Raw genomic sequence first — 20,361 nt, 5'->3', positions numbered from 1 at the left:
TGATCTGTACATTAGGCATTTAAATTCTTTCAAATAATGCTTAAGAGAAATAAAAATGTAGTGTGAATTTTTTAATTCAAGGTACATCTTAAAATTTTTCTATTTTTATAGCTTAAAAGAAAGAATTAAAATGAATTTTTTTAATTCAAGAAACATCTCAAAATTTGTATATTTTTAGAACTTTATCAGAAAGTTCATGTAATATGTGTTTCACACCATTCTGTTAATAACATGCAAAGTGCACCAATAGTCTTCATCTTAAATTAAGGAAATAAAATGATTTCCATAAGTGTTACCAATGAAAAAATATTTACCCATAAAAAGGTGCTGAAAATTAAAAAGGCCATGATAGTTAGCACAATATTTCTAAATTTTATTTTACCTGCAATGTGAGCCTCTTTACAGCATTCCATACTGCTCCAATAAATTCTTTCATTCTTTCTTCAGGACTTCTACAGCCTTCAGTTATACTCAGCATGGCCTTCACAGGAACTGACAATGGTCTGGATTCTAAGGATAAGAACAGCTAGTTATTTAACAGAAATGTACCTGGTAATTAAAAAATATACAGAAAATATTTTCAAGTTTATTTCTTTCCTTGCTTAAAATTAAAACTACATGGGATTATAATATAGCATAGGTCGTTTTATCTTATAGAATTACTTATACTTGCAACTATTCAAAAGTAAGCAAAATGAAACTGTTAAAAGTCAGGAGGGTGTTGGTTAATCTTGTTGGGGATTAAAGACTGGAAGGTGGGTTTGTGGAGCAACATGGGTTTTATTTATTGAATACTTGGATGTACTCACTTTGCAAAAATTAAGTTGTAACCAAAAAGTCTTTCCATCTCTCGATAAAAACTTTACTTGAAAAAAAATTCAACTACATGGTACCGGATTCACACAAAATTGATGGGAAATGGGTCTTCCCATATGTGAATATTCTTGATAACAAAAGCTTACCTATAGAACCTCTCAATTCTAAAAATTGACTTTGATGGTAACCAAAAGAAGTGTGTGATTGCATAAAAGGCATATTTATATATTAAGAAAATGAAATGTGATATTCCATTCTCTGTGTTATTAAAAACTTTGTTCATGTAAGATATATTAGAGATTTTCAACAGTTTTTATAATGTAAAATTTCAGAAATTACTTAATAATTTCTAACATACCTAGAAGGTTCACATATACTTAATAATTTCATATAAATGCAAACATACTTTATATGTTTAATTTTAAGTAGCATAAAATAAACCAATCAGATCATGCTTTACAAGACTTTTACTAAATTAAGTTTGATGATGCTAGAATGTTCTCCAAGGTAAGGGATACCATATCACCACTAGGAGAATGACAGTTGCTATATAGACATCCCTCTTCTCCCAACCTGGTATCTATTTGCATTTATACTTAAATTTATAATACCTTAAAGCAAGGAGCACAGACCTTTTTTTTCTCATACTTATAATTCCACAGTCTATATCTACCACATCATGCATATTAGAAATTTTTAAAATGTTTGTTTAAAAGAAGACTTTGGGAGACATACATGAGCAGAGTATTCTAGGCAGATAGAACAACAATGCAGAACTGCTAAGTTAGGTGTGAGCTTAGGATGATCAAGAAACAGGAAAGAAGATGCAAGGGTGGCTAAAGCAGAGTCGAAGAGAGGCGTAGGAGACAAGGCTGGAGCTATCAATAGGGAGCAATCATACAGACCCGTTACAAAGGCCCTGGGAAGAAGGTTGGGTTTTACACTAAGGGAGCTGGGATATGATAGTGGATTCTAAATACAGCCATATTTTGAAAGAATTTCTCTGGCTGCTATATAGAAAACAGACTATATGGATCAAACATTAAAACAGGAAAACAACTTGTGAGAGGTGATAGCAGCAAAAGAACTAGTAAGAAGTGGTGAAATTCTGTGTCTAATTCAGCAATATAGCTAATCCTATCTAATAAAAGAGAAACATGGTAATTAGCGTACGACCGCTACCCTTCCCATTGGCTAATCAGGGCGATATGCAAATTAACTGCCAGCCAAGATGGCGGCAGGCAGCCAGGCAGCTTAACCTGAACATGAGGCTTGCTTGCTTCAGTGACGGAGGACTGCAATGTTCCCCGCCTGCCTTGCCGGCCTCTGAGCTTGCAGTTTGAAACATTGTAACAAATATAGAAGCTAAACAAAACCCCAGAAACCAGCTTCAGCCGGCCGGGATCTCAGAGCTGGAGTTGATACAGAGTTTCGATTATAGAACCTAAACAAACCAGATACCAGCTTTCAGCAGCTGAGGCCTCAGAGCTGGAGCCAGAGCTAAAGCTGGCCCAGAATTTTAAAAAAAGGAAATAAAGGAGCAGTTGGGAGCTTCAGCCATCAGCCCCTCACCCACACTGGCCAGGCACCCCAGTGGGGACCCCCACCCTGAAGGGTGTGTGACCAGCTGCAAACAGCCATCATCCCCTCACCCAAGCTGGCCAGACACCCCAGTGGGGACCCCCACCTTGATCCAGGACACCCTTCAGGGCAAACCAGCCAGCTCCCACCCATGCACCAGGCCCCTATTCTTTATAGTAAAAGGGTAATATGCCTCCCAGCACTGGGATCAGCGGAGCCACGAGGCCTTCCGGCACCGGGATCAGCGTGACAGGGGGCAGCGCCCAAACCCCCTGATCGCCCTGCGGCTCTGTGTGTGACAGGGTACGTCGCCCCAACCCCCTGATCGGCCCTGCTCTGTGTGTGACAGGGTGCGACGCCCCAACTCCCACACCCCATGGGCCCTGCTCTTTGTGTGACGGGGTAGAGCCATAACCTCCCCATCAGCCCTGCCCTGAGTGTGAGAGTGGCGGTGCCCCAACCCCCTGATCGGCCCTGCTCTGTGGGTGATAGAGGGTGGCGCCCCAACCCCCCCTCCCCGCACTGGCCCTGCTCTGTGTGTGATGGGGTAGAGCCATAACCTCCCCATCGGCCCTGCCCTGAGTGTGACAGTGGTGGCGCCCCAACCCCCTGATCAGCCCTTGCTCTGTGTGTGACAGGGGGCAGTGCCCCAATTCCCCTATCGGCCCTACTCTGTGAGTGACAGGGGGGAGCTCCTCAACCCCCTGATGGGCCCTGCTCTGTGCGTGACAGGGGGCAGTGCCCCAATCCCCTGATGTGCCCTGCTCTGTGTGTGACAGGGGGGAGCTCCCCAACCCCCTGATCAACCCTGCTCTGTGCGTGACAGGGCGGAGCTCCCCAACCCCCTGATTTACCGTGCTGTGTGTGTGACAGGGTACGGAGCCCCAACCCCCCTAATGGGCCCTGCTCTGTGCGTGACAGGGGCAGTGCCCCAACCCCCTGATTGGCCCTGCTCTGTGCGTGACAGGGGGTGGCGCCGCAACCTCCCCATCGACCCTGCCTTGAGTGTGACGGGGGCGGTGCCCCAACCCCCCAATCGGCCCTGCTCTGAGCCCGACCAGGGGCTGCACCTAGGGATTAGGCCTGCCCTCTGCCACCCAGGAGCAGGCCTAAGCCAGCAGGTCGTTATCTCCCAAGGGGTCCCAGACTGCGAGAGGGCACAGGCCGGGCTGAGGGACCCTCCCCCCCCCCGCCCCGAGTGCACAAATTTTTGTGCACCGGGCCTCTAGTCTTATGTAATAAAAGCCTAATATGTAAACTGACCAAACAGTGGAATGATTGGTGGAACGACCAGTCAACTATTACACACACTGACCACCAGGAGGCAGATGTTCAATGCAGGAGCTGCCCCCAGCTCCCAGGCTCCAGGCCAGCCAAGGCAGGTGCCAGTGGGGGCCCCCCGATTGTCCTGCCAGCTGGTCTGTAGAGGGAGGCACCAGCAGCAGCGGTAGGGGGCGGGGCCGGAGGGTGAGGCCAGCAAGTGGGCGGTGCCAGCCTAGCCAAGGTGGGTGCCAGTGGAGGACCCCTGATCATCCTGCTGATCGCCCCACAGATCGGCCCTGATTACCGGCCAGCCCTAGGGACCTTACCCGTGCATGAATTTCATGCACTGGGCCTCTAGTATCATAATAAATACCATGATATTTATTACCAGAGGATTTACTGATGGACAAGATGCATAATAAAAGAAAAAAACAAGCCAAGATGACTCCAAGGTTTTAGGTGTAAGCAATAGGAAGAATGAAACGGTAGGAGGAAAACTGAGAAAAAAAATAAACTTAAATCCTGTCAAGTTGAGATTTCCATTAGATACAGAAATGAGGATATCAAGGTGGCAAATGGATAAATAACTATAAAAAATAAAATATACGGACAGATAATTCAAAGAAAAGTATAATTTGGCCAGTAAACTTATTAAGAGATGCTCAACCTTGCTAACAAAGAAATAAAAATTAGGACAATAATCAGACATTCTTTTCAACTGTCATGTTGGCAAACATGGTAATGAGTGAATTTGCATGTTTACAAAATTTGTCATTATTGAAGCCTCTTCTAAGAAGGTTTCATATACAGGAAATATAAAGAATCACAACAAAGGGCCAATCTGTACGTATCAGAATTTAAAAATGCATTTCTTACAAAATAATCCCATTTTTAAGAATCTATGCTACAAGATATTAAAACATATATGAATGCATGCATACAAACAATTTATAAAGGATGTTCAATACCAGCAGCATTATCTGAAAAAGGAAAAGAAAAAAGGAAAGGAGTAAGAAGGGGAAGAGAAAATGCTAAGCAACTTATCTCATGAAAACAAAATGCTTAAATTAACTTTGGGAAACCTGCAATAAAGATTATCATTCAATTATTTTAAATGAGGAATAACTAAAGGTATGACAGAAAACATATTATGTTATCTTGTGAAGTGAAAAAATATATATGTGTAGCATAAACCAAATATATTTTGAAAACAGTGTGAGTTTGAGTTTGAGCATGTACTGTCTACCACATAAACAGGAAAAGTTACATAAGAGTAAAAAGTAAAGTTTTTACAGTGGTTAACTCCAAGAAGGGTAAAACAGAATTTATAAGGGTACTTAATTCTTTACTCCTGATATTTCCAAATTAAATGTTTTATAACAATGAATTAAATGTTATAATTTTTAAAAATAAAACACATATTTACTTACGACTCACTTTGACTTCATTGCTTTTCTTTTGTACACTAGTCGTTATGAAAAGAAAATGGTTACCTAAACTTATTGTAGAACTCTACCAATTAAAATAACTAACTTAAAGGTAGACCAATTACACCAAAACTGACACATGGATGTTTATAGCACCTTTACTAATAATTGACAAAATTTGGAAGCTGCTAGGATGTTCTGCGGCAAGTGAATTGATAAACTCTCTGTCTCCAGAAAACAGAACATTATTCACCACATATGAAAGAAGTGAGCTATCAAGCCGTGAAAACACATGGAGGATATTTAAATGCGTATCACTAAATGAAAGCAGCCAGTCTGAAAAGGCTACACACCACATAATTCCAAGTACGTGACACTGTGGAAAAGGGTATAACTATGGGGACAATAAAAAAATGCATGGCATAGGAGTTAGGAAGTACCGAGGATTTAGGTCAGTGAAACTACTCTGAATGAAACTACAATGGCGGGCATCTGTCATTATAAATCTGTCCAGACCCCTAGAATGTCCAGCACTAGTGAACCCTAATGTAAGCTACGGACATAGGTGATTAGAATGTGTCAATATCAGTCCATCAATTATAACAATGTACTACTTTGGTGGGGGACATTGGTAACTGGAGAGGCTATGCATGTGTGGAGGCAGGGGGCATGTTGTAAATCTAAAACTGCTCTGAAAAATAAATACTACAAAAAATGTTCAAAATTATTTAAAACAATGAATACCAAAGGTTTATACAAAAGCTGGTCATGATCAAATTTTCAAAATCTACTGATACAGAATATCAGTGTTATATAAATACAATTATTATAAATTAAAAATAAATCCATCTAAGAAATGCTAATATTGCCAAGCAATTTGGACACCATTACAATTTTGTGAAGCAGTATTATAAGTAATTACAGAACCAAAAGAGCCACATGTTTATCATAAATGCTCTCTCCTCTAATATATAATAAAAAATAATTAAAGGATCTGAAATCTGTCTATAACAGCCGTGGGCAAACTATGGCCCACGGGCCGGATTCAGCCCGTTTGGAATGAATAAAACTAAAAAAAAAAAAAAAAAAAAAAAAGACCGTACCCTTTTATGTAATGATGTTTACTTTGAATTTATATTAGTTCACACAAACACTCCATCCATGCTTTTGTTCCAGCCCTCCGGTCCAGTTTAAGAGCCCATTGTGGCCCTCGAGTTAAAACATTTGCCCACCCCTGGTCTATAACCTCAAAGTGCTGCCCCAAAAGCTATGACAAACATAACTTGTTAAAAACTCTGATTAAATAGCATTATCTGACTATTAGAGGTATAAAAGCACATATTCTGGGTAATTTTCAATCCATAATATTTTCTAAAAGATAACAGGAAGAGAAGTTGGTTTTTTCTAAAGGGACAATTTTTTTCTGTAGTTTTATGTATTTTACAGGTAGGATATTTATACTTTATAAAACTTCAAATCTTGATCCATATTTAATTTAACCAAAACCTCCGTAACACCTGCTATAAGCCAGGTACCATTGTGTTTTATAATTATCCACCCAAATATCTGATGTAGCAAAAATACCCTAAAAGATTATGTACACCAATTTAAAATGTACCAAAAACTGCTAACTTCTCCTAAATATTTGATGCATATCCCTAGGAAATCTGGTAACAGATATGAAAAGTTATAGGACATCAACTTAAATAAATTATCACACAGGGGGCAAAAAAGGTTAAGGAATAAGATTGTTAAGCTCTTAAATAAGAATAATGAAAGAAAAAGGTTTCATTCATTCACACAATAATTACTATATATTTGATCAATGCCAGAAATAGTTGTTAGATTTCCAGGAGTACAGAAGTAAGTCAGTCAAATATGGTCCTTGATATACATTCCAGATGAAAAGACATTAAAAAAAAAAAAAGAATGGGAACTATCATAAGTGTTGTGAGGAAGAAAATAGGAGTGTTAAGGTAGGAAATCTTGAGGAAGTGGCACAGACCTATGTTAAAAAGGCTGAATAGGGATGGTTTCTTTACTGAAAGGTTAACATCTAAACTAAGACTTGGAATATGAAAAATGCATAGCTATGAAAAGAGCAAGGGAAACAATAGAAAGAGCATATGTAAAAGATCCCAGGCAAGAAAAAGCAGAGTGTTTGAAGAAATACAGAGGGTGAGTGTAAGAAACAATGACCAAAGATGGGCTGAAAGAACCCTGCAAAGACTGGAGCAGGTCAAACTATGCAGACCATGTGAGGGAGCTTGGACTTTACCTTAACTGTCATAAGAAGTCACTAAAGTGTATAAAGCAGGGAATAAAATGATCCAAGTTAGATTTTCAATAACATGATTTGCTGTCATCTGGAAAGTGAATTAGGGTAACTGAGATCACATGATGAGACAATTTGGAATTGACACCAGCGAGACTAGTTAGAATAGCCTTACATTACTCCATACAAGAAATTATGTGGCTCAGAGTAGGGATGCTGCATACAAACAGACTAAAATAAAAAGATTCAAGATACCACTTACAGGCAGAATGGACAGTAAAAGAGACACTTGGGATAAATCCTCGGTTTCAGCCTTAAGTAACGTGGTCAGTGGTATTGTGGGGAGAGATACGTAGTTGTACACATTTCATACATGTTAGACTTGAGCAGCCTGGAACATACCTGAGATGTCTAGGCAATAGGACATGAGACAACTTTAAAAAGAGAGAGAGAGAGAGAGAAAAGAGAGAGAGAGAGAGAGAGAGAGAGAGAGAGAGAGAGAGAGAGAGAGAGAGAGAGAGAGAGACTGGTATAACAAAACAAGTGAGTTAAGGCAAATGTAAAATACAAAGATCATCAGAGTGAAATAAATGTTAGGTAAGCATGAATGGAAATACTAAGTTTTAAGGCAACTTTAAGACCATTAAGATCAAACAGAGAAAAGAAAAAGTAAAATTTACTTCCACGTCAGAAGCCAATAGATGAAGTAATGTTCACCTTGCTTGAAGCCTATGCTTTTCCTTTTAAAATAGAAACATATTAAAAACATGATCTTTACTTTCTATTTGAATTGTGGTGAGGTGTGTGTTTTTTTCCCCCAGCTTCTTTATTACCTTTTATTTTTTAAAGATATTTTTATTTATTTCAGAAAGGAAGGGAGAGGGAGGGAGAGAGATAGAAACATCAATGATGAGAGAAAATCATTGATCGGCTGCCTCCTGCACACCCCCAACCAGGAATCAAGCCCGCAACCCGGGCATATGCCCTTGAACAGAATCGAACCTGGACCCTTCAGTCTGCAGGCCGACGTTCTAATCTCTGAGTGAAACCAGCTAGGGCTTGAATGGTGTTTTATTATTTTAAAGAACTTTCATATATCTTACTTTAGTTAAGTCCTCTACTAAAGTCTTATAAGAAGACTTAAATCTATGAGATATTATTGGGTATATTTAACAATTTATAAATAAAGAAAATGTGGCTTTCTGGGGTTAGCTTGACACTCAAAACCTAGGTTTTTTGGTCCCCAGTCTACTGGATTTTCTAACATATCTTCCTAATTCTTGATCTATATTTTATACTAATCATTATTTTTGGCAACTTTATTAGGCAATATAAATTCAAATAGCTTGAAGAGAAAAATGACCTTTATATAGTAATACTATTTTTAAATTTCTGGAGTTTAGATAACATATAAAGCTTTAAACAACTTGCCTTAGAAACTGCAATAATGCCTGAGACATTTCATCAAAATACAAACTCCATTTGATACTATCACTCCTGAAAGCCCCTCGGGAAATAATGGCTTTTGGATTCTGCAAGTCAGCGTGACATGGCATGCAAAATTGCATCTCATGCTGAGCCAACCAGGAAAATATATGTCATCACTATGTGACATTCAGAATTTCATCTGGAAACTATAATCTTGTTCTGACTGCTACAAAGGGGAGGCGAAGGGAGATTGCATACAAAACAATTTGGTTGAATTTTTGCTGAATTCTTGCCAGTTCATGTAAAAGCTATAAGTAGTAGAAGAACTCTATATTAAAAAAATTTCAATGTATTCATTATCATCACAGTGTGCTCTCAAACAACTTTAAAATTAACTCAGTTTAAGTCATATGTTAACTCGAATTAAGGAATCGCTGGAAAAATATTTGCAATAAAACAAAGTTACAAAATTAATAAATTGTGTAAAGCAAAACTGTATTGTTCAAAACTGTACACAGCAAAAACACTTCCTAATTCCTTTCCCCTAATTGAACAAACTCTAGGTTAATAAACAAACAAACAAAATGTTATAAAGTCTGCAATCTATCTTATAAATACCAAGTCTTTCTATTCTAGGTTCTTTTCCCTCTGTCTACTGGTTCATGTATACAATATACCTTCATAATCCATTTACCTTATTTCCACCAAAACAGAAATTTGTGAATGTGATTTAGTCTAAGTATTATATAATCAAAATGTTGTATTTTAAACCTGCTGAGACTAACAGTAAAGAGAAAGTTTAGTAGACATAAACCGGAATAGATGACCGGCTCTCCCCAGGAGCCATGTTTCTGCTATACCTACATTTTCTAGTAAGACACCTCATCCCCCTGAACACGGAGGTGGATGCATGACCCATCATAGGCTGCCACAGTACCTAACTTCCCTGGCCCCAGTGATTGTCCAAGATGTGTGCACATAATCTAAGATAGACCAAACAAAATCTTCCTCAGGTATGTTTTCAAAAGGTACTGGATCCAATCTCTTCCTTTTTGGTCTTAGGGAGTTACATATGTGAGTCCAGAGGTGCCATAGCTGTATACACAGGGGTGTCAAGAAACCTACTAGTATGTTCAGTAAAAGAAAATTAAGCCAACACGAGAAGACAAAGTCCTGATGATGTGGATTCTAGTTACAGGTCATTCCAAAGAAAAGATCTATCTTTGCCTTTTTTACTATTTTGGTTATAGGAATCCATATATATCACTGACTTTTTTTTTTTTTACTTAAAATCATTTCAAAATAGTTTCTATCTCTTGCAATCAGAGTTCTTTCTAATTTAGAAGGTAAAAGGGGGATAAATGGAGATGGAAGAAGACTTGACTTTGGGTGGTGAACACACATTGTAGTATACAAATGCTGTTCAATAGAATTGTACAACAGAAACATATATCACTTTATTAATCAACATCACCCCAATAAATAAAAATTAAGAAGAAAAAAAAACACATGTCTTCCATAGTAAAGGAATCATCTATTAATTAGGGGCTCAGCGGGAAACCAGGCAATATGTTAGTGGTTGTAACGGCCCAGTCCTTTCATTACACAGCCTGCATAGGCTTCAAATGTCTCCAAATGCTTTAAGCGTATTATCGCCTTCCTCCCCATCTCCCAGACTCACTTCCTCAGGAACTATTCAACCTCACTGCCCATTTAGCTTACCTGCCTCTCACTCCTTTCATTAACTTATTCAGTGATCATTATCCAGATGAGTCCCTGCCTAAATCTCCGTATTTGGAGATGCTATTGATTTTTTACTTCTCTCAACTTTTCTCTGGCATTCAGGACATTTCTTGATCTACATTAGGAAATACTTTCTTCAGTTTTACTTCACTTCGCGGGACCCTCCAACCTGGACCCTATATGAGGGACTTTCTGTAGGCGACCCTAAAATTTCCAAATAATAGCTGAGGATTGACTCAAGGATTCCTCAGGTGAACACACTAGGAATTAAAGAAATTTAAGTATGTGATAGTGCCAAGTGAGTAGCACAATTATCAGATACATGTATAAAAATTATCATTCAAATGACCAAGGAATATTTCATGAAACACAAACAAAACTCTAGGTATTAAGAAACTTTCACCTGTGGCTACAATCATCTAGAATAATGCTGTTATATCGCATAATTATCTGGCATCTGTTGAAATCCTTTAGGAAACTAAGTTTAGAATTGTCTGATTATAAATTACTAGAGGCCTGATGCACGAAGATTCGTGCAAGAATGGGCCTTCCTTCCCCTGGCTGTTGGCACCGCCTTCGCTCTGGCCCGGAGCCACCTTTCTGCCTTTGTTCTGGCCTGGAGCCGCCTTTCCACCTTCCCGCACTGCCCAGAGGCCCAGAGCAGCTGGGGTAGTGCAGAATGCCTGCGTGGTCGCCATGGAAATTAGCCCGCCATCTTTGTTGGGTTAATTTGCATATACACTCCTGATTGGTTTGTGGGCATCACAAAGGTATGGTCAATTTGCATATTTCTCTTTTATTAGTGTAGATCAGGGGTCCTCAAACTACGGCCCATGGGCCACATGCGGCCCACCGAAAACATTTATCTGGCCCGCCAGGTGTTTTCGCCACCGCTGCCTGTTGCTTAGCAGCTGACTAGTTTTTTTTTAAACTTTAGTCCGGCCCTCTAACTGTCTGAGGGACAGTGAACTGGCCCCCTATTTAAGAAGTTTGAGGACTCCTGGTGTAGATGTTCATTGCTCAGAATAATGTAGAAAAAACATATTTTTCTATAAATTTTAGGATTAGAAATAACAATAAATTTTCTTACAAAGTATAAAAGGGAAAAAACAATTTAATAAAGCTATATTTTCATTAAGTACTCATTACTTTCTGAATGATATTTTCAAGTTGTTTTATTTTATACTAGAGGCCCAGTGCACAAAAACTTGTGCACTCGGGGGGAAAGAGGGGGTCCCTCAGCCAAGCCTGTGCCCTCTCGCAGTCTGGGACCCCTCGGGAGATAACGCCCTGCTGGCTTAGGCCTGCTCCCACGTGGCAGAGGGCAGGCCCAATCCCTAGGTGCAGCCCCTGGTCGGGCTCAGAGCAGGGCCGATTGGGGAGTTGGGGCGCTGCCCCCTGTCATGCACAGAGCAGGGCAGATTGGGAGGTTGCGATGCCACCCTCAGTCATGCTCAGGGTAGGGCCGATTGGGAGGTTGGGGCACCGCCCCCTTTCACACTCAAGGCAGGGTCGATGGGGAGGTTGCGGCGCCACTCTCTGTCACGCACAGAGCAGGGCCAATCAGGGGGTTGGGGCGCTGCCCCCTGTCACTCACAGAGCAGGGCCCATCAGGGGGGTTGGGGCTCCGTACCTTGTCACGCACAGAGCAGGGTCGATCAGGGGGTTGGGGAGCTCCCCCTGTCACGCACAGAGCAGGGCCCATCAGGGGGTTGGGGAGCTCCCCACTGTCATGCACAGAGCAGAGCCCATCAGGGGGTTGGGGAGCTCCCACCTGTCACTCACAGAGTAGGGCCGATAGGGAAGTTGGGGCACTGCCCCCTGTCACACAAAGAGCAGGGTGGATCAGGGGGCTGGGGCGCCGCCCTCTATCACCCACAGAGCCGGGCCGATCAGGGGGTTGGGGCGCCGCGATCTCACACTCAGGGCAGGACCGATGGGGAGGTTATGGCTCTACCCTGTCACACACAGAGCAGGGCCCGTGGGGGTGGGGGGTTGGGGCACCGCACCCTGTCACACACAGAGCAGGGCCCATCAGGGGGTTGGGGCACCGCACCCTGTCACACACAGAGCCACAGGGCGATCAGGGGGTTGGGGAGCTCCCCCCTGTCATGCTGATCCTGGTGCTGGGAGGCCTCTTGGCTCCGCTGATCCCGGTGCTGGGAGGCATATTACCCTTTTATTATATAGGATAGAGGCCTGGTACATGGTTGGGGCTGGCTGGTTTGCCCTGAAGGGTGTCCTGGATCAGAGTGGGGGTCCCCACTGGGGTGCCTGGCCATCCTAGGTGAGGGGATGATGACTGTTTGCAGCTGGTCACACACCCTTCAGGGTGGGGGTCCCCACTGGGGTGCCTGGCCAGCCTGGGTGAAGGGATGATGGCTATTTGCAGCTTGTCACACACCCTTCAGGGTGGGGGTCCCCTATGGGTGCCTGGCCAGTCTGGGTGAGGGGCTGAGGGCTGTTTTCAGGCTGGCGTGTGACGGAAGCTCCCAAATGCTCCTTTTTTTCTTTTTCTTTTTTTATTCTGGGCCAGCTTTAGCTCTGAGGCTCCAGCTCTTAGGCCTCCGCTCCTGAAAGCAGGTACCTGGTTTGTTTCGGTTCTATAATCGAAACAATGTATAACTCCAGCTCTGAGATCCCGGCTCGCTGAAAGCAGGTTTCTGGGGTTTTGTTTAGCTTCTATATTCATTACAATGTTTCTTAAACTGCAAGCTCAGAGGCCGGCAAGGCAGGCGGGGAACGTTGCAGTCCTCCGTCACTGAAGCAAGCAAGCCTTATATTAGTTTCAAGCTGCTTGGCACCGGCCACCATCTTGGCTGGCAGTTAATTTGCATATCTCGCTGATTAGCCAATGGGAAGGGTTGCGGTAATACGCCAATTACCATTTCTCTTTTATTAGATAGGATGTACTAAACTTCATTTTAAACCTTCTTCTATTCAAAGAAAGAAATATCATTTAAATCACATTTTATCCCTGACAGAATAAAATCAATTGTATATTATGCATTAGTGTCTACTCTCATGATTTAATATTTTACAATAAAATTAAATACCTAATTACACAGAAATGGAATTTTATGGTCAACTATCTGATTAAAGTAAGAAATTTACACAAAAATATATCTCTTGTACATTAATACTAATTCCACATTGTATTTAAGAATATGCTTGCTCAACATTCAAGCTTAACCAAATGAAGAATGGCTTAAGCACTTTTAGATGAATAACTATTTTGGTGTGACCCATTTTATTTCTAATCCACAATTTTTAAAAATTAGAAATCCAAAATACATCGTGCGTTCATAAGCAATTATTACTAGCAAAAATTGAAAATCTCCCTACTTGAAACCATCCTAGTAGTATACTACTTCCTGTGGATAGAATGATTTCTTAAAGATTTAAAGGACTTTCAAACTTCAAGGAACATATCAAACTGTGTTTTTTTTTCTTGTTCTTGTTTGTTTTTAAAATATATTCATTGATTTCAGAGAGGAAGGGAGAGAGAGAAACATCAACAATGAGAGAGAATCATTGATTGGCCGCCTCCTGCATGTCCCACACTGGGGATTGAGCCCGCAACCCAGAAATATGCCCTGACCCAAAATCGAACCCTGACCTCCTGGTTCATAGGTCCGTGCTCAACCGCTGAGCCATGCTGGCTATGCTGTTTTGTTTTGTTTTAAAGGAAGGAATAGTGTAATGTCATGTCTTATTTTCTTAGAAGGAGCATATTTCTTACATGTGAAAAACAAGGGGCTTACCTTCAAAACATACATTTGCTTGCCTCTTACATTCTCTGAAACAGTGCAAGGAAAACAATAGGTATCCTGCATAGATATTTGTTTGAGAGAAGAATAACTAAATTGAATGATAATGGTATATATTCTTATCTTCTTACCTCTGACTCAGAGAAAAAGGCAATTCTCTTGACTGTTAAAACCTACATCAGTTTATATTCTGCTTTATCTGTGATCTAATTGTATAAATTACCACCAACTTCACTGAATCTCCAATTTTTCCTTCTCTCCTCTTTACCTTTCTACAGCTATAGGCATACCCAAGTGTCTGTATAGACAGATTTCCTGAAAGAGTGATATACATAAGCTGTCTCTATGTACCCAATTCCCATTCATTCCCTAACAACTACAGCTTCTTGGGCCAAATGACCTTGGTCAAGTGAATTTTTTAGCTTCCCAGTTCTTATGACTCTTACAGTATATCATGAAGTTATTTACCATCATCATCTTGACACCTTTTTTAAATCCTCACCCAAGGATATAATTTAGTGATTTTTAGAGACAGAAGGACACGTCATTTGGTTGCCTCCTGTACACACCTTGATTGGGATCAAACTCCCAACCTAGGTATGTGCCTTGATTGGGAATCAAACCCCACAACCTTTTCGGTGTAAAGGACAATGCTCCAACCAACTGAGCCACCCGGCCAAGGCTTGACACTTCACACTGCTTTCTATTCTCTCTCTCTCTCTCTCTCTCTCTCTCTCTCTCTCTCTCTCTCTCTCTCTCTCTCACACACACACACACACACACACACACACACACACACACACCCCTTTGTTGTCTACTTCTCACAATGATGTTTCTCAATCTCCTCCATTGGCTCCTTCTTCTGGCCCTTCCATGAGAAAGTTGCTCAGACTTTACTAGTACATTGAGCTTTCTTCTCACCTTGCTGGGTATGGTCTCCCTGAGAAGTCACATAGGTTCTGTGGCTTTGACTATGATTCATGTTGATGACTCCCAAACCTCTACCTCTCATTGTGAAAGATCCAAGCTACAACTCAGACATGAAAACACTTTTACCAGCTCTGTCTTCTGATATCCCCACTAACACGAAAATATTTATTTTCAAATTCTCTTCCCAAACTCAGCTTGTGACATTTAAGTTATTGTAGCAGAAACTGATAAATCACTTCTAATATTCACTCTCCCTTTCTTTCTTAGCTAGAACCCACACGATTCATCCAGGCACATGGCCTTAAAGAATACAAACTACATTCCTGACACCTCCATGCAGCTAAATATAGTCATGTGACTAGGCTTTGGCCAAGAGTATATAAGCAAAAGTGGAGTGTGCAACTTCTGTATAGTTTTTAAAGAGATAGGGAGGTCCCCTCCTCACTCATTACTGCTCACTGAAATGCAGATATGATAAATCACTGAAGCATCCATTGTGAACCATTATGGGTGGCACTTGAGGCCACCCATAATGGAATAGGAAAGTACCTGAACTCGAACAGTTCTAACACACCTTGAGGTACCTACCCAAGCTTTCACATGAGAGACAAATAAAATTCAACCTTGTTCAAACTACTGTTACTGAGTGTTTTCTAACATTTTCAGCCAAACTTAACTCAATCTTAAATATTATAGCTACATTCGTAAACTCTTGCTTAGTTTAAAAATACTATGCTTTGAAATGAAGTCAGAAAAAAATGCAATTAGAAAAATTCTACCTGATAACTCAAGTTCATTATCAAATAAAAGATTCTTTTTTTAAAAAAAATAGCCTGGAACCTTATGCTATCTGTAATATAAAAAAGTGCTTTTGGAAATTTCAGGATTTTTCATATTTCTCTTTGAGATCTAAATTACATAGTATTTCCATATGCCTGACAAAAAAACTAAACATCTGAAACATCATAATTTTTTATTGGAAGGATCAATAACTCTGAGATATAATTAAGAACATATCAAGAAATAAAAAATATATGCCAATATTAGTGTTTTAACTTTGAGTCTTATCAAAGCAGCACCTAATTGAAGAAAGGCAGAGCCTCCCCTGCTCATCACAGAGGTTAGGAGTTTCCCAGTATATCCATGTCGGTAGCACTAATACAAAACTCTTCACTATATTAATCCTACAGAACTGGGCTGAAATTTTAGAACAATTCCTTGAAAAAAAGAAAAAAAAGACACACTAAAGTAGGCTGCTTATATATTAGGTATTAGAAGGAAAATAGTGGATGACTACATTTGCATAGACCTGATTTTTAGAGCTGGTTATAATCCGCCAGTGAGGAACAAAAGAAGGCAAACTATAATTACAGAATGACTACTATAATCTCGAACTTTCATTTAAAAAGTCTGACTAGCCCTGGACCCTGGACAGTGTTGCCCAGTGGTAAGAGCATCAGTCCGTGTGTAGAAGGGTTGGGGGTTCGATTCCTGGTCAGGGGCACATACCTTGGTTGCAGGTTCCATCTGGGGACAGGAATCTTGCCCTCTCTATAACTCAATCTCCTTAATTATAAAGTGAAAGGGATAACTTATTCACATAAAAATGTGTGTATATATTCATTCCCATTTGATCATTCCTCAAATACTCCATGGCTCATTCCCTCACTGCTTCAGTATCTGGTAATGTGGACTTTCAATGAGGCCTTCCTTTAATATCCTAATTAATTATTGTCCCACAGTTCACTAAAACTCAGGATATTTTTCTTCCTTTCTTCTATGGTCATGTCTTCAAGTTTATTGACTACTTCTTCTGTAATGTCTACTCTACTGCTAATTCTACCCAGGGAGGCTCTCATTTCAGATTTTGCATCTCTAGAGATAGGCTTGGTTCTTTTTTATATGTTCCATTTCTCTCTAAAATGTATTAATACTTTCTTAAATACTTGAATACTGTTTTAAAATCAGTTTTAATGTATAAGTTTTAATATATTTGCTAATTCCATCATCTATGTCATTTCTCAATTTATTTCTGTTGGTTATTTTTTCTCCTGGTCAAAATTTCCTGTTTCTTTGCAGCTCATAGTTGTTGTTGTTATTTTTTCTCTTAGTTCTTTCTTCTTCTTTTTTATTGAATTCATTGGAGTGACACTGGTTAATAAAATACAGGTTTCAGGTGTACAATTCTATAATACATCTTCTGTATATCAAATTGAATGGCTGACACTGTGATTTTTACATTGTTGCCTGTCTGTATCTTGTTGTATTCCTCTTAATAGCACTGAGATTCATTCTGCCAGAAGTTAACCTACTCATTGTTTTAGTTCCTTTTGTAATGCTTGTTAAAGGTGGGTCTAGAGTAGCCTTTACTCTGTGGATAGGTTAGCTCCACTACTGAGACATGCTGCTCTGGGTTCTCTACAATGTTCTGAATGATTTCTAAGAATTGTATGCTATGGATAGTAGGAATGTGAATGCCTTCCAGCCCTGTGTGAGCTCTGAGAACCATTCAGTTCACAGCTCCTTAGTCATCCTATGTCCAATCTTGCGGCGTCTCATCCTATACATCTCACTCATTAGTGAATACTCAAGAACTCTATTGCGGCTTTCTGGGACTTCTTCACTGAATAGCTTTCTCTCTCTGGAATTTTGTCCCCTAATTTCCAGTCATCTCTGCCTCCTTATACTTCTATCCCTGTGCTTCCCATAACTTCAATTCAGCAACACAGCTGAGCTTAATCTGCTATATCCCACCCTGCTCAATTGTCTGGAATGTGCCTACAGCCAGAAAGCCAGGGCAAGCCTAGCCCTCACCTCATTCATTCATTTCCCTTCTGTGAGGGAGCACATCCTATACTGCCTGTTGTCCAATGTGCACAAACTTTTATTTCTCCCATATACTTTGACCATATGTTATTTACAGCAAGAATATAATCCGAATCCCTGTTACTCCATCATGGTCAGAAGTTAAAGTTCCATACTTTTCACTTATGGCATTATCTCCTAAACTTTACATCATTAATGATCACATCTTTATTATTTTGGTAGATTTAATGAGTCAAATTAAAAGGCCTTCTATTATTTTAACTGTGTACTTGCAGAACTTTAGACTTGATGATAATGAATAGGATTTTTTTAAAGTTATCATTTATGGAGTATCTTGCTTTTTACAGTTTTCATTTCCATTACAGACATTTTTGTCAAGAGCCCCAAATTAATGTTCATAAGGTTTCCAAAACAGAGGGTAAACAGATGTCCTATCTTTTAGGGTTTCCTTGTTTTGAAGGGTATACAGATTCTCTGGAAGACAATTTGGAGTTCTATAATAATATATTATCTTCATGTGAAACATGACTTGATCCTGGCTTGGCCTGCCCTGCGTGCCTGTATCAGTAAAACAGTGCTGTTCTGCTGTCAACACATTCCAGTCATCAGTCACATGTTCCAGGGCAGCGAGCTACTTTACCCTGGTTAATTGAGACTGGAAGAAGATGTCTGCTTCATCTTGAAAAATTAAAAACCAAAATCAAGCCTGGTGTTTATCAGCTAGCCTCCATCATCATGTGCCAAAAACACTACATAAGTTGTTGGGGATGAACTTAAAACCAATATTGGACTTTAGGTTGAGATTATAAAAATAAAAATTTAATAAGAATTCAGGAAAAAATTAATACTAACATTTCTCCATTGAAAGTTCCGTTTAAAAATTAAAATGTGTATTTCAGAACAATGTGAATACACTTAACACTACTGAACTGTACACTTAAAAAGGTGAAGATGGAAAAAGTAAAACAAAAGCAACAAAAGGCTCTGAATACCTTACCAAATTCATTACAGTTCAGGATGTAATGTAAACAATAATAAAAACAATGATAACTACATATAGAAGTAGGTAAACATTCAAAGGACTTACAAAATATTTTTTATTTAAAACCAAACTGGAACTGTATACTCTAATTAAAAGGGAAACAAAACGTTTTGAAACTAAAGTCTACTGAGAGCATATGGTTGGCAAAGAGCATTCTTAAGAAAAGGGAGAGACTACCACCAAGGTTCCCAGGAAAGTACAAATGGGAGCATCCAAAGGGGAAGGCATGTAAGTCGTAAAGAATAAATGTTCTTTTCCCCAGGACTTCTCACCTCCTGAACATGCTCACAGTGCCAAAACAAGGCAAGCACAGGGGATTAGTTTGGTAACTGTTAATTGTTAAGCTAGCTTGGGTAAGAATTAATATTTGGTGAAGTACTAATATCCTTACCTATAAAGAGACTGCCCATCAGATATCTAACCTAAGTGTTCTAGAAATAGGGGAACAATAAAGACAGAAAAAGCAAATACCATAACTCAAAACAAAGAACCACAGTTATTGTAATTTGAAATAAAGAACATGTTGTTTATATACATCTTCATATTCTATAAGGTAATAATAATGATAGAAAGTTATGTTTTTGGTTTATCACTTTCCTCAATATAAAATTAATTTCCTATAAAAATTAATAAATATAAGAAAGCAAAATGTATCTTGGATATTAACTGATATCATTTGTGAATTAATATGTAACTGATATAGATGTAAATTTAGAAATAAAACTTCTCCATGCATAGCAAATGCACCTTTTTCTAAAATCTATGATATTTCTATACAGTTCTATGTCATATAATTTTACTTAAATAAGAATTTCCTGTCACCTTTACCCCATTCTTAACAATTACTTGATATCAATTATTAAATATGATTTAAAGAAGAGGAATAGCCCTGGCCAGAGGCTCAGCTAGTTGGAGCAGGGGAGCATGGTCCAGTACACCAAAAGGTTGCAGGCTTGATTCCCAGTCAGGGCACATACCCATGCTGTGGATTCAATCCCCAGTTGGGGCATGTAAAGAAAGAACCAATTAATGTTTCTCTTTCACATCACAGATATTTCTCTCTCTCTCTCTCTCTTCCCCCCCTCTCTCTCTCTTCCCCTCCCTACTCTTCTTCTCTCTAAAATCAATTATAAAAAATTAAAAATTTAAACAGAACAGGACTAAATAGTAATGCAGGAGGCCAGAATATGTGGTTAATATGTATATAAGATTAAATTTATTTTTATCAATTGACACTTAGTGTACATTTATTTTATTTAG

The 20,361-nt window shown here is 39.6% G+C and overlaps 1 protein-coding gene across 17 annotated transcripts in view; it reads right to left on the bottom strand.

Annotated features, from left to right (window-relative positions):
* VPS13B (vacuolar protein sorting 13 homolog B) overlaps positions 1-20,361 on the bottom strand; it is a 613,015-nt gene that overhangs the window by 356,831 nt on the left and 235,823 nt on the right. For all 17 annotated transcript variants that reach the window (XR_004972424.1, XR_004972425.1, XM_036337858.1 and 14 more), the window contains one exon: positions 383-510. Coding sequence is in view for 15 of the 17 variants with exons in the window: in XM_036337858.1 (XP_036193751.1) it covers positions 383-510 (128 nt within the window). In the remaining 2 variants the exon portion in view is untranslated. The remainder of the gene's footprint in view (positions 1-382; positions 511-20,361) is intronic.

The sequence above is a fragment of the Myotis myotis genome, unplaced genomic scaffold (assembly GCF_014108235.1).
Source record: "Myotis myotis isolate mMyoMyo1 unplaced genomic scaffold, mMyoMyo1.p scaffold_m19_p_16, whole genome shotgun sequence".
NCBI lineage: Eukaryota > Metazoa > Chordata > Mammalia > Chiroptera > Vespertilionidae > Myotis > Myotis myotis.
Note: the sequence above shows the minus strand (reverse complement) of the source record. Positions and strands in the feature narration are given on the sequence as shown.